Source organism: Eucyclogobius newberryi, unplaced genomic scaffold, assembly GCF_026437365.1.
Source record: "Eucyclogobius newberryi isolate DKJ021-1_F unplaced genomic scaffold, fEucNew1.0.hap1 SCAF_5, whole genome shotgun sequence".
In the NCBI taxonomy this organism is placed as follows: domain Eukaryota; kingdom Metazoa; phylum Chordata; class Actinopteri; order Gobiiformes; family Gobiidae; genus Eucyclogobius; species Eucyclogobius newberryi.
In genome coordinates, this window is record NW_027316167.1 from 21657012 (window position 1) to 21674511 (window position 17500).

The following is a 17500-nucleotide window of genomic DNA, read 5'->3' on the forward strand; positions in this document are numbered from 1 at the left end:
TATTAGTGTACTTCCTGTTGTATTTGAGCTAAAAGCTATTCTTAGGCTATAAATACAATGAAAATAGTGATGATGTGTTGACATAACGCACTAGCTTCACAAACCTCTATAGTCTTATATAAGGTTTTAAACGCAAACTCAAAGTGAATTGGTTCTTAAATGTCTTATTGGTGGATAAGTCTTTATGTTTGTGGGTTAGCCTTTGCCCCAGGTCACCCCTGTAAAAGAGGTTTCGATCTCAATGGGACTCACCTGGTTAATAAAGTGTGTTGATAATTAAATAATTGGGTCCAATTTGCATCACAAACCTCCAAAAAAATAATAATTACAGTCCCCCAATAATACAGTGTAAAGTAACAAAAAGTATCCTAGCCTAAGTAGTTTGTTTTTTACTTATATAAACTAATCCAAGTGCGACGGTTCGTCAGGCGCGTCGGGCCGGGCAGAGGGGACGGGGGGTGGGGGTTGCCTTTGTGGTGCCGGAGCGGGTCTCATGAATCAGGGATGGCGTTGTGTACAGTGTGAGCGAGTGGAGCAGTCCAAGTTTTCGGAGTGCAGCAAAGAAAGTTTGCTGCAGCGGAGACTTCAAAAATGCACAGAAATCCTCTGCGCGGACATCAAACGTTTAGCGGCGAGAGGCGTTGAGACTTTTCTCCCGTGTCCTTGAAAGATAACGGTTCGTGCCTGCGCTGCAGGCGTCAGTACAACTGTGTCAGTGAGTAACTTTGACTGACTTTTGGTTTCCAGACCAAGAGATAATCTGAGCGTAAAGATGACTTAACGTTTGAATGTTTACCATGTAAACACGTTCGTAAACAATGAACTCTCCCCGTGACAAGGATCTCGGACCTTTATCTCGGAATCATCGTCTCATGGCTGCAGCTCTGCCCGGTGAGGACACCCCATTTACCGGCACCGCTTCCAGATCTGATCGCAACGGTTTGGGTGGACTGGTCCATTGTTTCATATGTGGCAGTGGAGTGACACCGGGGAGAGAATTACTTTTACAAGTCACCTACCAAAAGGAAAGGAGTCCCTTTTTCCCTTTTCTACAAAATCAAGAGGCTGCGCCGGGTGCGCGTGAGGTGAGCCCGGACGGACACGCGCTGGTGTGCGCGGTGTGCCACTGCTTCCTCACGGAGCAATGGAACGCGTTCGAGCGGAGCAGGACCCCTATTGAGAAGCGCATGTACTGGCTGAAGCGGCCGTACCAATGTGACTCCCGGAGGGTGCCACAAGAGTGGAACATGTCTTACGATGCGGAGAGAAGGATCAGCCAAAACTACGATGGAGGCGCGGAGTCGGACTTCTCCTCCTTTTCTGAATCAGAACCGGAGATGGATTTAGTCGAGAAAGCTGGCAGAGACAAGTATTATAGACCGACTGACAAATGTGCACGAGAAAACAACAGGAAAAATAATGTCCTGAGTGTTAAAAAGAGCCCTGATTCACAGCGGCGCCCCATTGGTGTGTACGGGGCATCTCCAACAGCGGAGAGTGCACTAGGTGGAAGACGGGCTGCAACGATTATGAATAATACCTGCCAATCAGAACAATCTCCCGTGAAGTCCCAGCTCAGATTTCCACAGGAGCAACATCTTGACAGCCGCGTCCCTGACGCACCTGCGCCAGACAACCGGGTCATCATGCGCAACAGGCGATGGCTGGAGGCGGGACATGTCAAACACATGGAGCCGCGGCAGATTCAGAGCAACTGTCCTTCATCCAGGCAGGCGTCCCAGCTGTTCCGGGGAGAAGACAAAGATTACCCCGGAGCTGTTACCACTGGTGCCAAAAGGAAAAACATGCGTGGCAGCTCTGATGAGGATGAGATAAACATTACAAGTGATGATGAACGAATGTTTGAACGCACAACTCCAAGTAGACATCAAAAACCGAATAACAGAATTGTCTCACCAAAAAAGTCCGCTCAGGGTCCAGATGAATATGCATGTTATATATGCGGGGAAGAGCTCAGACATGACAATCATTTTGTAGTGAGTGTTCAGAAACAGGAGAGAGCCCAGAGTGAGCCCTTCTTTCCCTTTCTGTGGCTGCACTCTCCTCCTCAGGGCGCTGTACCCATCAGTGCAGCAGGTACCACTCTGGTGTGCGGCCGCTGCCACTCCTCCCTCATGCAGCAGTGGCAGAGCTTTCAGCTGGCGGATGTGCCTGTGCTGCAGCGACTTTATGTAGTTCCTCTTAACCCGTCTGGTGCCTCATCTCACCCTCCACTACAGAAATCCTGTGACCCAGTGGAACACACAGCTGAACATAAGGTGTGCTACCTTTGTGGTCAAGGATGTGCTCACGGCTTGAGCGTGGTATATACTCAGGCTGGAGTCAGTAAATCCCGGGGTGCAATGTATTTTCCGTTCATCAACCTGTTCCCCTGCCCTCCTAATGCCCGAGCTGTGAGAAGTGGGCGCGTGCACTGTTGCCCTGTTTGCCATCGCATCTTAGAAGAAATCTGGAATGCATACAGACTCACCATGAATGAAGAGCTTATCACATCCGTCACCTCTTTTTTGACTAGGTATCATTCTATTGTGGCACTAGAGAGGCCAGCATCCTCTCAACCTCACTCCAATAGCACTCTGTCTCAAGTAAGCAGCTCATTTTCAGTCTGTTACATCTGTGGTGCTGACCTGTCTGCTGGACAAGAGCACGAGCTGCACGTGAATCCACCTGGACGCTGTGGAGAAAGAGAGCCATTCTTCCCTTTCCTGACAGTGCACCCTCCTGCCCCTCGAGCTAAACCCATAGACTCCACAGGTCTGGTGTCAGCCTGTACCCTCTGCTATCACGACTTGCACTCTCAGTGGGGCAAACATGAGAGCAAAAGGTCACATTCTGTCTCCAACATGTGCAGTGGCACTACCCAGCTGCCCAGCTCCCCGTGGGCGCGCCAGTACAGCTGTGAGGCCTTTGTGTGCTTCTTTTGCAGGCAGGAGCAGTGCAGGCAGGGCAGGTTGTGTGCGGTGACTATGGCCAGGCTGCCGGTGTTTCTGTATGCACCTCGAACCACACACATGCTGCTAGTGGATGATGGGAGGATGCTGGTAATCGGGGCATGTGTGGAGTGCAAGGCTATGGTGCAGGTGGGACAGAGTGAGAGACATCGAGCTACAGATGCTGAGAAGAACGAGCCAGCAACTCCTCAGCCAAGGCAAAAGGTAAAAAGAAAACACACCAAATTAACGGTTTTGAATCTTCCAGATGCCAAAACAGCATCTCAAACTTAATGTTTGAGAGTGATGCACAGTTTGTGATGTAGAGCAAAGGTGTTCTAAGGTGTACCTCACTGTATGTGCTCAAACTGGTGGTCCTTTTATACCTAAAATCATTGTTTTTCCAACGCCAACATTTTTAACGTTTCCATTTCCCCCTTAAACACACGTTAGCTTGATCAGGATCAGTAAGGATTGCATACAGGCAGGTCCATATGTTTTGTTTTGCAGCAGGTTGTCATATGAGTTAGGTGACATTTGAATGGAGACCTGAGGAACATTTGAACAACTCTTGGACCTTGTCAATAGCTTTCTCATATATGTGGCTGACTAACCATAGCATACATAAAACATCTGTGTATCTTCAGACTGACTGAAGACAGAAATAAGTTCAAATGTGTTTCAACCCTCACCCTGTGGTAAAGAGGAGCAAAATCACAGAATTCGTCTACATTTATCTCACAACTAAATATATTTTTTTCATCAGTGGCAGCAGACAGTTGCAGTATATTTATCTCCAATTGCATTTCTCTTAAGCCTTAACAGATGCGATAGAAGGCCCAATAAAGACTATACTCCTGACATGGCATCGACAGAAGCCATAGAGCCAAATGCATGGGACAGTCCAGTGGGAGGATGAGGGCGCTTACAGAACAGCTATGCAGGCATATCATTTTGGCCTGAGGTGACAGTCACTTTTGTTGTAAGCCAGCCTATGACCTCATGGTTGTTAAAGTGCCAGGGGGATTGTTGGGGCAGAGAGGAGGGAGAGCTCCAAGTGAGCAACAGGTGTCCCTCAGTGTCATGCTGTCTGCACTAGGCTGGGGAACAGGTTTGCACTCAGGGCAACGGATCATATTCCTCGTTATAATGATAATACTAATGTTGATAGTAATATTAAAAGACACACAGTTGAACTTGACATGAATAACTATTGAGTTGATGTATTGCTTACATCCTAAACTTTGATTTGCTGACATCACCTTTTTGTACTGGAGGAATCAGAAAGTGTTGTGTATGTGTTCCATTGAAAATTCTCTTCAGGGCTTAATATCAAAGCTGCTCCATTTGAGGATTTAAGCTTTAAATCACCCTTTCCCTAACAAGACACGCAATTGCATTCTTGCCCAAATCTGACTAAACTAATAAATCCTGGATTGAACAGATAAAAGGGAACACATGGAGCTTTTCATTCCATTATTTTGTAAAGATAAAAAAAAAACCTTCAAAGTCATCTGTCTGTGTGTGTTTTTAGTAGGACCATGCATCTTATCACTCTGGATAAGGTCATTTATCACAAAAATGATGTAGAGTTTTCTGTGATTATGCATATTTAAGTATTCCTATAATCTTTCCGTGAGCTGAAAATATTTTGTTCTTATCTTGGCTTGTCCCTTTCTGACTAAGGAAGCCCTCAAATTCCATTCTGCTCAACTGTAGTATGTTTAAAGTATGTTTCATCAATTTTAAATCATCCATACTCTTTAATCCAAATTACTCTGAAGGTAGAACATTTGAAAATAATCAAACGAGAGGAATACAGGCTAGTAAGATATTGTCACTCTGTGGGTTAAAGCTACATACAATATGCTTTGTTACTCAGCTCCGCATAAACAAGGCCTGTAGCTTTTATGCAAGAATGCACCAAAGTAATCCATAATTCATTCAAACTGTTGAAAGTTGTATAGAAATAAAATAATGTTTAAAGTCATATGGACTTCATTCTTTATTCTAGGCTTGTCATGACCCTTTAACCTCACAGGGAGTGACCCAGCACTTATTGTCCTGGTAAGGAAAGTCCAGGTACAGTCTTTTTGTCTGATTTCCGATACTGAAGAGCAGTATTGACAATAGTGGACAGCTCAAACGGGTTTGGGACCAAACCATATTATCCTTAAATTTGAAAGTTAAAGCTGCTGTCACCAGACGTGTAGGTGCATTGACCTTGTCCTTCTGTAACTGCGTCCCATCTGCAGCTCAGTCAGTGTCGGTCACTCTCATCAAGGCTATTGGTTGGCTCCCTTTGATTGGAGAACAACCAGTTTTTGTTTTACTCTGTTTTAACTGTATCCTCACATTGCAGTGTATATAGTATTTGTAGAATGTATTTTGAAATGTATGATAAATATATAATTATTTGTAGTATTTTGAAATGTATAATATTTGAGTACAGCATGGAGGATGTCAAAGTGTGGTGGTGCTATAAAAGGCCAAAGCCCTGGAGACTGTACTTTACAGTGAAGCAGGTTTGACTGCTATAATTACAGAGGACTAAATGTGACTTAACAGCCTTTCAGCCTCTGTTATGTTTCCTAATGCATACTCTGAAAGTGTGTGCTCATCAGCCCTGCAGCACAGCTGTGTGTGTGGGGGGGGCCAGGTGGGGCCAGCTCCGGCGCAGGCCCAGGTGCTACTCTCACTTGGTCCAGTGCAGCTGGATCATGCCACAGCTGTCAGTGTGTCTGCACCTGGACACAGCTGGAGCATGTGGCAGCACAGTAGCTAAGAACAGACCTGTTTCCTTGCCAGACTCACTAACATGGAACTTATGTTTTCTTCAACTGGATATTATTCTGTGGCCTCAAGTAATATGTGTTATTCTCTTCCTTTTAAGTCTGAGGTTTCTAAGGGCCTGCAGAATATTGGGTGTTTTTGTTGGTTGATCAGTTAGTGAGCTTTGGACTCAACCTATGTAAATACTTTAAGTACTGCAAGTAAAAATGTACTGGTAAACTCTTGGTAACTTAGAATAGATATGCCCTGTAGAGAGCTAAATGTATGAAAAGTGTCAGCTGGAATTTGGGTATCTCGTAGACAACCACTGGCTCCAAACAACCAGCAATAGTCCGTCCTGACCAGCGAGATAGTGATTAACATTGGCCATCTCCTTGGAGCTTATTTTGGCTGAGGAAGAATTCTCTCCTTCGATTTCAACTTACCCCCTTAAGTATGTCCTGGCCATGAACATCCCTCTCCTTTTCTCCAATGCTATGAATCCACCTGGCCCCTCACATTCTCAGCTTGTCCTGCCAGTACTGGGACAGCTGGTAACATTGAGCCCCATACGCCTCCCAGTTAGACACAGTGATACCATCAGAGGGATGCAGCTGTACAGTAGCCTGGACACATATAGCATTATGTGTTGTTGTTACATTTGACTGCTGCCGTGTTTGACCACACATGAAGTCCACTTGTGTTCCTGCTGCAGTCTCTTACCTGGTTGAAAGCTGTTTCCTTGTAGATGTTATGCTATTGATTAACATTTGACCTTTTAACCCCAGTGCCTTAACCTCAGTAACAGATGTGCTCCTGCTCATTGCCTTACTGGGATGTCATTCTTTTCAGAGCAAGCTAAAGTAAGGGTAAGGATGTAAGGCCACTAATTGTCCAAGCTGTTTAGAGCAAAGTAGATTCAATTCTACAACTGATTCAGGCTTGTCAAGAGAAATGCCAGGGTTATTTTGTGAACTGTTTCCATGAGAGCCTCCCCCCTCTGAGAAATAACCAACCTATGAGTCAGCTGTACTATTACATTTTCTTCATCTGTGCGGCAAATAGTTACCACATCCTTTCCCAAGGCCTGTCATCATTATTATTTATTGGTTACTCGTTCCTTTCATGTAGGCTATACGATCTTGTTACAATACTAAATTTTCACTAGATTTGCGATACTAGACTTGTTTTAGACTTGATTATGATAGACAATATACTGTATTTTTAAACACCAATATTAGTCGAATTTTCCTATCTTTAATTTCTGTTTTTCAGTATCGATACTTGATCAAATAAGTATCTAGTTTCGATACCAGCTTTGGTATCGCCTAAAATTCAGTAACACTATTCTTTGAAAACCCTGATGAACCACTGTTGAAATGTTTTTTGACAATGGCTTTCTTGTGGCTTTCAAGACATGTGCATAGTAATCCAGGAAAATAAATCAAACATAAAACCGTTCCAGGGATTTGTTTTTCATTGGTTGTGGTAGTTTCAAGTCTGTATATTTAGTTAGCATTAAAAGTATCATTATATATCTTATTCTAATATAAGAAGCATTAGTTTAACATAACAAAGCCTTCAGCATTAGGAGTGAATTATTCATATAGACAAGGTTTTACGCTGTATAACAGTTAGAGCTGTTCAAATAACACCTAAGAAGATTAGGTATTATAGGTTGTCTCTTCTCTCTGCTGGATCATTGAATCCTCCTCTCTCGCCCCTTCTGTTAGCCCTGTGTTTTCATCTTCCCCTGTGGTAATATGGGGCCACATGTTGCTGGCCTCTCAATGACAGGACCTGGCTCCAGGCTGACGCGTAGCTTGGAGTGTGTGTGCGCACGATTGGACGCAAGGGCGCTTGTAATGTGTGTCCGCATGCCGAAGAGCGAGCGTGGATGTGCGCGTATGAGGAGGCTAACACAGTAACCTGATAGTGGTGCGGCGGAGCAGTGCTGTGATTTATCCCGTGGGCCTAGCAGATGGCTGCAACAGGAGTTTGTTTAAGTTTGCTTCAGAGCCGGGCAAGCGGCCAGGAGCACAGAGAGGGCTTGCCAGAAAAATGTTCACTGACTCTGGATGCCTAACCACAGTGCTCCCCCCTACCCTTCCCCTTAACTCCTCACAGCCCCCTTCAGTCCAGTGCACATAAAAACACATGGGCATGCACGCACACATACTCTCGCAGACTTTCTGTCGCTACTCTCCTTTTACCCCTCTCTAATTTCTCTCTTTCCTCCCATCTGCTTCACACACATGCTCACATACATATGGACAAACACACACACACATCACTTTTGTGCACGCGTCTCCGTCCTGTTGGCAGCATCCCCAGTGCAGACATGAGCTCACATCACAGGAGGGGGGTCCACAGCCTGCAGAGATGTCCCTTTGGATTGGGGCGCTCTGAACACAACCATATGAGCAACTGCACATCAAATGCTAACAAAGAAAAACTTTTAAAAAATCTCTTTCTGCTCTCAGTGCAGTACTGCCATTGGCTTTGATTTGTTCAGGCCCGTTTTAGTATATTTCAGGTTTCTGCAACTATAATATAATAAGTATTTTAAATTACAATAGTAAATACCCTACAGCGATGCTTTTAATAAAAAGCCGTTATTTTGTTGTTAGTTCTTATTTAGCTAGAATCGTGTGCAGTGTGCAGTATTAATATCAACTTTTGGCTGTGTTTTCCCCTTATATCTTAACATAAGTGAAGCAGTTTTTTTTCTTCAGAAAGCTTGCAAAGTAGTTGCAATTCTCATATCAACATATTTCTTGAATTACTTTTTTAAGTAAGAAGTTTCAAGGTTGAAGGCAAGATAGCTCATCTTGACTTTCAAAACACAAAATGCTTATTTTGATCATGGTCTGGTTGTATTTGGAGCTGCTGAATGTCACCATTTTCTTTCCAACAATGGTATTTCTTACACTCTGTTACACATTCTATATGTAATTGTGGCAGACCAGATGGTTTTTGGTGAGTGGGCTGTTGTCCACCTGTCGTTTGCCGGAGGACAGCGGTAAATGGAGTGAATTATACAAAGCAGAGCCGCAGACAGACTGACGCTGGCTGAGGAGTGATCAGACGCTGCTTGACTTTCTTCAATGTGGAACATGTGTCCTTGGTCTGTGGACTGAGTGAGGCTCTGGACAGGCTCCCACTCAGCACAGCTCCACAGGTGTCAGCTCTGTTCCTGTGTGGATATGTGAGTTTGGGAGAAGAGCTGCTGCACAAACATGTGTAAGTATTTTGTGTATCTCAACTGAGGGTTTTAGTCTGTTCAGATCAAAGTGCCTTGTTGCTGACTTGCACTTGGCTTTGTCAGTGCAGTTTTATGGAGTGTTTCAGAGGCGGTCAGCAGTGTGGACCAGTACAAACTCTGTTGTGGTCCCGTCTCTGCTGTTAAACCTGAATGAGAGCCCTTCTTTATAAGCACTTGTACATGAGGCTTAGATCTGCGGCAGCCATGGGAACACATGGGCCTGCTGCTGGATGATAAGGCCTGCTGACCTTTGACCTTCTAACCATCTCATATTACATCCAGCTACATTTTGGGCATCCTCTGGAACAGCAGCATCTTTACTTTACAGATGAAAGATTAGCCTCACATTGTCATGTTGAACAAATAGTACATTTGATTTATTTGCTGATTGCTGTAGTTGGTTGTCCTACAAAGACTAATTTGAAAATGCCAAATACATATTTTTTTTTATTTGCAGTCTCTTTACAGAATGTAAAGTTTCATAATGGATTTGTTATTCAGTGCAAAAATGTCAATTGTATCCTAGTTGTTTTTCTTTTTTGTCTCAAAGAAAATCCTATACATAGATTATTATTAGATTCGATGAATACATTTTTATATCAACTATGTATTAACAGTGTTTAATGTACAGTGGTAGAAAGTATTTAGTGGAGAAAGGCTCACAGCAGGAGAGCAGTACAAAGCATGAGCAATATGCTTGTGTGTGTGTTTGTGTGTGTGTGTGTGTGTGTATGTGTGTGTGTGTGTATGTGTGTGTGTATGTGTGTGTGTGTGTGTGTATGTGTGTGTGTGTGTGTTTGTGTGTGTGTATGTGTGTGTGTGTGTGTGTACTCCTGCACAGATGTTCTCTGAGGCTGCACTCCTCGCTTCGACAGAAAAAAGGGAAGTGTCTAATAAAAGGCGGGTGTGTGAGAGCAAGTGAGTCACACACACACACACACACACACACACACCGCCAGAACCAGCGAGAGAGTGAGAGTGAGGCAGGAAGCAGGGAGGGAGGCCGTGCCAAGCTGGAGCTGAATTCCTGCCAAGAGTCTACTTGTTTGCTCGTCTGGCTGGAGCCAGAGGCTGACCTTATTAGCTTGGAGGGCAGCCGTCTTATTAAAACACATCTGGCGCTCAGGGAGCCCAAATAGTCCTCATATTGTCTTCCTGCTTGCTCCTGACCTTGCGTTACCTAGCAGGAATGCTGACAAGAGCTTCACGCATCTGTTGAGAGTTTCAGCGGGGTCCCCATGCCCCCTCCTCCTCCCAGTCGTGCTGTCTTTACTGGCGCCTGCACGGTAGCTCAGTGGGACCTGTTTTTCTTCCTCCTCCCCTTTGCCTTTTCCTTCCCACCATTTCCACGGCCGACCCCACAACACTAACACCGCTCTCCTGCACTGTGCCCCCCGTGCCCCCCTTGCCCCCCATGGAGACACATTTTTTTCTGCCAGGTTCCAGTGTTGATACAATTATTCTTGTGTGCATTTGTTTTATGAGGGCTATAACCTGGCTCTGTTTAAATGGCTCTTTGCAGCTTATTTTAAAGTGTGAATGGTGCCGTGTTCAACAGCTGCTGCCTACACTTTATTGTTTCTTAAGAGAGATTGTTTTATTAAACATACAGCTCCTTACATTAGACCAGTAGTTGGCAGGAATATAGGGCCCAAATGCCCACTATATTTAAAAATACTGCCAACAATGACTTTTGAAATGCTTAAAAAAATAAAAAAAAGGTTTGGTAGCAGCGCACTAAATGAAAACTCCTGATCTGACTGAATAATCAGCTGATGTAAAATAGGAAGCAAAATGTGTGTTGAAGGTTTAGACCGTGATACCAAAACGTTTTTTCTCTGTGGGGGAAAACTAATATGTATTAGCAAGACAAATCAATTATATTTTTCCTGAAAGTGAAATAATGAGATGATAAATGTCTGATTATCGTGCTTTTTTGTGATATATTGGTATGGGCTCTCTTTCATCTCCTGACAGTACAAAATTGAATCAAACTAGATACTAGATACAAATCAAACTAGATACTAGATACAAATCTCAACATCGTGAGTAAAATTAGAATGGAGGGCCAAGTTTGGCCAAGGGGCCTCACTTTCAGCCTTGACGTACTGTTCATTGATCTGAAGCCTCTGCAGTATTCATTTAGAGTTTTAGGATAGAACGTTCAAACAATGCAAACAAGTTCAAACAAAAGCGATGAATAGAGAAGGGGTGAGAAAATTCTTTCAAAACTGTTTTGAGTCTAGATTTGAACATTGCCAGAGTAGAGGCCTGTCTGACATCTTCAGGAAGAATGTTCCAGATTTCAGCTGTATAAAACTGAAACACAGATTCCCCATGTTTAGTCCTGACTCTGGGCACCAGCAGGAGGCCGGTCATGTTTAGTCCTGACTCTGGGCACCAGCAGGAGGCCGGTCATGTTTAGTCCTGACTCTGGGCACCAGCACGAGGCCGGTCCATGTTTAGTCCTGACTCTGGCACCAGCAGGAGGCTGGTCCATGTTTAGTCCTGACTCTGGGCACCAGCACGAGGCCGGTCCATGTTTAGTCCTGACTCTGGCACCAGCAGGAGGCCGGTCCATGTTTAGTCCTGACTCTGGCACCAGCAGGAGGCCGGTCCATGTTTAGTCCTGACTCTGGCACCAGCAGGAGGCCAGTCCATGTTTAGTCCTGACTCTGGGCACCAGCAGGAGGCCAGTCCATGTTTAGTCCTGACTCTGGCACCAGCAGGAGGCCGGTCCCTGAGGTCCTCAGAGTCTGAGATGGTTCATATGGCACTAACATGCCTGAGATGTACTTTAGTCCTAGGCCATGGAGAGACTTATACACAAGCAGAGCTGCTTTAAAGTCTATTCTCTGAGCCACAGGAGCCAGTGCAGAGACCTGAGAACAGGACTAATGTGATGGTACTTCCTGGTTCTAGTCAGGACCCGAGCAGCAGCGTTCTGGATGTACTGCAGCTGTTTTACAATTATTGGAAAGCCCATAAACATCCATACATCCATCTTCGGGGCCTGGTCTAGGGGGCAGCAGTCTAAGCCTAAACAGACTCCTTCTCCCCAGACACTTCCTCTAACTCCTCCGGGGGGATCCCGAGGCGTTCCCACGCCAGCCGAGAGACATAGTCCCTCCAGTGTCCTGGGTCTTCCCCGGGGCCTCTTCCTGGTGGGTCATGCCCGAAACACCTCCCCAGGGAGGCGCCCAGGAGGCATCCGAAACAGATGCCCAAGCCACCTCAGCTGGCTCCTCTCGACGTGTAGGAGCAGCGGCTCTACTCTGAGCTCCTCCTGTGTGACTGAGTTCCTTACCCTATCTCTAAGGGAGCTCCCAGCCACACGGCGGAGGAAAATCATTTCCGACTGTTTGTATTCACAATCTTGTCATTTCGGTCATTACCCAAAGCTCATGACCATAGGTTTGCCTTTTGGCTCCTTCTTCAAATTTGCCTTTTGGCTCCTTCTTCACCACAACAGTCCGATGCAGCGACTGCATCACTGCAGCCGCTGCACCGATCCAACTGTCAATCTCTCGCTCCATCCTTCCCTCACTCGTGAACAAGACCCCGAGATACTTGAACTCCTCCACTTGGGGCAAGGACTCCTCGCCCACCTGAAGAGGGCAAGTCACCTTTTGCCGGTTGAGCCCATAAACAAACTGAATAATTTCCATTTTGAGTGACCACATCTGATTGCATTTTTCTTTACAGTGTATGTTTGTTGAAATGCATTTTCACACTTTCCTTTTAAAAGCATATTTGTAGAATTTAGTTCTTTCTGCATTTGTGTCACTAGATTACTACTGCAGAACACCCTTGCCATCTCTGTTTGCCACTATACTCAGCTTTACGGTACAAGATCACGTCATGGCGTCACAGACAAAGACAGCAGAGAGTGGGAGCTCATTGACCGGGCAGAGCCTGTATCCTCTGTGGGGATTCCTGACATTCCTCCACTTCCCTGCCTACTACAGGGAGACCTATTCCCCAAGGCACAACCCGCTACATACTGTTACACATACTATTACATACTGTTACATACTGTTATCACAGATACACAGTATCAATACTCACTATTTACTGAGACGTTATGTACTGCTATATATCAATACATTGATACCGATACTCCCAACACATTTTGTGTTGTTTTAATAACTTTTATTTCTATGCACTTCAACAACATTATAATGTGTCTATGACAATAGTTGTCACTGGGAGATTTTCCTTTCTTTCTATTTGTTTTCCATGTTCTTTTTTAAAGAAGTAAGGCCTGTACAGGAATCCCGGCACAACATCACTCTCGATATATTTCCATTTAGCTTCATATTTGGGGTCTCACCAGTGCAACCACTGCTGAGCTGAAATACAGTATTTCTCAGACAAGGTTAACCCCAGCCTAGTTTTTCTTTTACTAAATGTAAAGTTTTTAATCAGACACACAAAAAACATAATTTCTACTCAGTCAAAGTAAGTTATAAAGTTACCGAAATTTCCCCATTATGTGGACAAATAAAGGCTCTCTTATCTTATCTTAAAGGTTATTCTAAAAAAATGTTGGGTGTAGTGATGAGAATTATTTTACCACTTCAACCTTACTGACAAATTAACATATTTATTTTTCATATACTAACAATAGGGAAGTCAGAGTAGAAAGCTTCAGTTTAAATACAAATACCTTTGTAATTTTATCTTTGAAGTGCGTACCCATCATAAGTTCCCAAACTGCGCTGTACACATTGTCTGTAGGTAAGTGCAAATTGATTATACCTGTGTTGGTTTACAAGACATTACCGTGTGCAGTCGTCAGCCTGGGAACAGCTGTTCAAAGCAGCTCAGGCACACACACATGGCTCTGGTTAGCACTTGCCTCCCTCCCTTTTCAGCACGGCCCGCCGACGGCACCCATCATTTGTCTGCGACTGCCAGAAGTACAAGCATGCAAATACAACGCATACATACATTCAAGGTCTACATAGGTTCTTGCCAGAACTTCAAGGAAACAATATTCCCAATGGCTTAATTTGGGTTCTTAACTCTTCTCTTGTTTTACCGCCTTCCTTCCTTTTTCAAAACTCCACAGATGGACTACCTTAACAAGTTTAGAGTCAATGTCTAGGGGTTCTCATCTTTCTACTCACTTTTATCCTTCACCTTTAATGGTTTACAATTTTTAAATAATCTGGTTTATAACAATTTTGTTGCTGTCCATTGTGTAATATTCTTGGCCAGTTTAGTTTCTTTCACTGTCTGATACCTTAAAAAACGTTCGTAGGTAGTTTTCACATTGAGCAGATACGACTGGAGTCTAGTCTAGTCAGTGTTATACTCACACAGGAGATAAGATGAGGGGCTTTTAGGGGGGCTCAATTGCAAGTGTGTGAGGGCAAGAGATCTGTAGAGAAACTGGAAGAAGTTGAAATCACTCCCAACATTGAGCCAGACATAGTTCGTCTTCTGTTTCAGAGGTTCTATTTATCTTCAGCCCTCCCAGTAATTAAAATGCTAATGCTCAATGAAAACGATATTTATATCCAACATTTGTTTGTAATACCTTTTGTGGCCACCAGATAGAGTCAGTGCTCTACTGTGTGAACCACGCGCCTTCACATTAGGGGATCACCAAATGACTGTGATGACCTAAAAGACAACCCATAAAGCTAGAGGAATGTACAGTCATTAGTTTTATTTCTTAATTTCTCCATTGGAAAGAAAATCGTTTTAGCAGTATTGTTATTATCCTAACAAGCTGGCATGGGGATGTATGCATGCATGTATGGGTGGTTTGGGGGAAAATGGGATATAAAGCAGCTGTTTAAATGCTTTGTACAATCATTGTTTGTCTGTGTGTGTGTGTGTGTGTGTGTGTGTGTGCGTCTGTGTGTGTGTGTGTGTGTGTGTGTGTGTGTGCGGCAAATGGTGTCATCACTGTGGAGTGTTGTGGTAGACTCTCGGCTCCACTCACCAGGCCAGTCTGTAATTACTGCAACCAGCGCATAAAGACATTGAGCTGCACTGCTAGACTCTGTGGTCCGCTCCTCCTCGGTGCCCTGTTCTTTTGGCCGTCACATCTGTCTCTGTGCTGCGGAATGTATCAGAGCTTCCAGCCAGCTCACCCTCACGCCCCACTGCCATCGCACACCACTAAAATCACTGTAGTGGCCCATTCTGAGGGAACCAAGGAGACAATTACAAATATCAGTACATGTTGTAAACACAGTGGACACAGTTGGGTTTAACCGTTTTCGTCTGTTTTTGTCTGAGCTTACAACAGCTGTCCGTGCGGCCTGGACACACCTGGGAAAGCAGATGGCCACTCAAAGCTTTTTTGACCTTTGACCTGTTAACCTCAATCTTCATTAAAGAAATATATAACTGCCTCATCTTTCTTAGAGACTTTGTAATGTCTCTATAAATCTCCATACCTAGTTATAACTCAGATAGAACTAGGGTTGTCAAAAGGATTAACAATCAGGTACTAATCAATAGGTTGCATTCACGTGATATTACAACATAGTTTAGTTTAAATCTGAGCTGGACGATAGTAAAGAGTTATGACACTATCTGCTGTTTAACTGTCAGATGGCAGATTTGTTGACCTGGTTTATGGTTTATTTGTTTGTATTTATATGGCCGATCCACATGAAATAAAAGCTGGCACAGATTTTGGCATCTTCTCTGTCAAATAAACAAAAGTGAAATACGTTTTTCACAATCGCCTCAGAAAGTGGCGCCATGATTCAACTCCCAAACAGAACTGTTGTTTGTTTAAAGGACTTTAACCCATGAGAGTTCAACATTTGTTCCTTCAAAACACATTGAGTTGCACAGGCCCTGCTCACCATTTGAGATCATGATATCAAATTCTTAAACGTGAACCAACCTAAACCCAATACTAAAACTAGTATCAAAGCTAGATCTTCACTTGAGCTAGTACTGATACTAATAACATATTAACAGAACAGAACATTTCAACAGTTTTAGAATGACCTCAAGCTTTACCAGAACTAGTACAAGACTGCATTGTATAATCAACAAGTGTTATTACTCAATACCATTATTTTGTGTTGAAAATCAGTCTATTGTCTTAAAAAGAGCATTTTGAATAATCAATGGTATTGAGAATCAAGCATATTTGTATTGTGACAGCACAATGCTAATCTAGATTTTATATTTAATCCAATTTTTTTAAACAATGTGTTATTTAGTCTCGCTAATGGTAGCCAATTTCATGTTTCATTTTTAATAACTGTGGGACTGCATTTTCAACCTGTGCTGTGACACTTGTTTGCACTTTCCTGCTTTAATCCAATCTATATCGTATCACAGATTCTACAGATAATTGGTGTGGGGAAATTCTGCTTTTGTTGTACCTAAAATGCATTAGTGTTGATGAGGCCAGTGACACTTGTGAGCTTGAGACTGCTGCTCTTTTGTTCTGTATCCCGAGCCAGCACAGAGGACTAAGCCACCTCTGGACCAAGTCTGAGAGCCTCCTATCTCTGTTCACAGCCTGTTAGCCTGCACTGCGCACACACAGCAAACAATACCCGACCGTGCATCCTCTCATTCTCCTCTGTCACACACATAGCCAGCGTGGCTAAACTAGATTACTGCGTAAAAAGGCTCTTAATCTCGGCTGCCTCCCCAGCAGGCAGAGCAGAGCCTGTCCTTTAAATGGGGTTGAACTCTTTGGGTGGTAAAGATTCAGAGCTGCCAGCAAGTGACATTGTGTGCATACTGTAAAGCGATCAACATAACAGGATGAAAGTGAAAACTAGTAATGTATTGATGGTTTTACTGTCAGAGATCTCAAATTAAAATCTTGGTTATCAGTTCTGATATTTTTACACAGTTTTCTTCTTTGCAGTGTAACATATTTTACTATTTCATCTGTTTTGCTTACCATCATACACTTGCACTTGCTTTTAATTATGCCTTATGTTACCATATTGTCATGTTTTCCACTAATAAACATAAATTCATCAATTCATCAGTCATAAATTGTGTCCTTGGTAACATTAGCGGATATGTTGTCAATACTCCTTAATTCCCTGTGACTGCTGCTGGACACATATGGCCACATAGCCCTTGGTGCTGGTGGAGCCGTGCACACTGTCCTTGTGTACCCCTCTGTGGTGCTTATCATGATTCAGCACACTGCCTGATCCTCAGCATTAGCTATGGGCAGCACTTGGGATCCTTAGTGTGCTAATAGTAGAAGGCCCAAAGGGAAGCATAGTAATTGGTCTTTATTTATGCTGAGTGAAGGCTATGATTAACAGATATCACCCTAGAGTGTACATACAGGCACGCATTAGCAAACAGGCGTTCATAGACATGCACAGTTCCCTTCTATTGGATGTGGGGAGTGTTGGCGTAGTCCCTGATGGCAGACCCACCACTGGCAGAACGCAGTAGTCCACATTTGTCCATATGGCTGCGTTAGGTGTCTCAATTAACGTGACGTAAAGTGTTATAGATGGACAATGTACAAAATATCAGTCATTTTGAATTGAAT

The 17500-nt window shown here is 43.8% G+C and overlaps 2 protein-coding genes across 2 annotated transcripts in view; both read left to right on the forward strand.

Moving 5' to 3' along the window:
* cox4i1 (cytochrome c oxidase subunit 4I1) overlaps window positions 1-17500 on the forward strand; it is a 215925-nt gene that overhangs the window by 92634 nt on the left and 105791 nt on the right. The window lies entirely within an intron of this gene.
* Window positions 797-17500, forward strand: part of gse1b (Gse1 coiled-coil protein b) — a 114927-nt gene continuing 98223 nt past the window's right edge. Inside the window, exon 1 of the mRNA XM_072465701.1 lies at window positions 797-3176. Coding sequence (XP_072321802.1) covers window positions 819-3176 — 2358 coding nt within the window. The 5' untranslated portion in view covers window positions 797-818. The remainder of the gene's footprint in view (window positions 3177-17500) is intronic.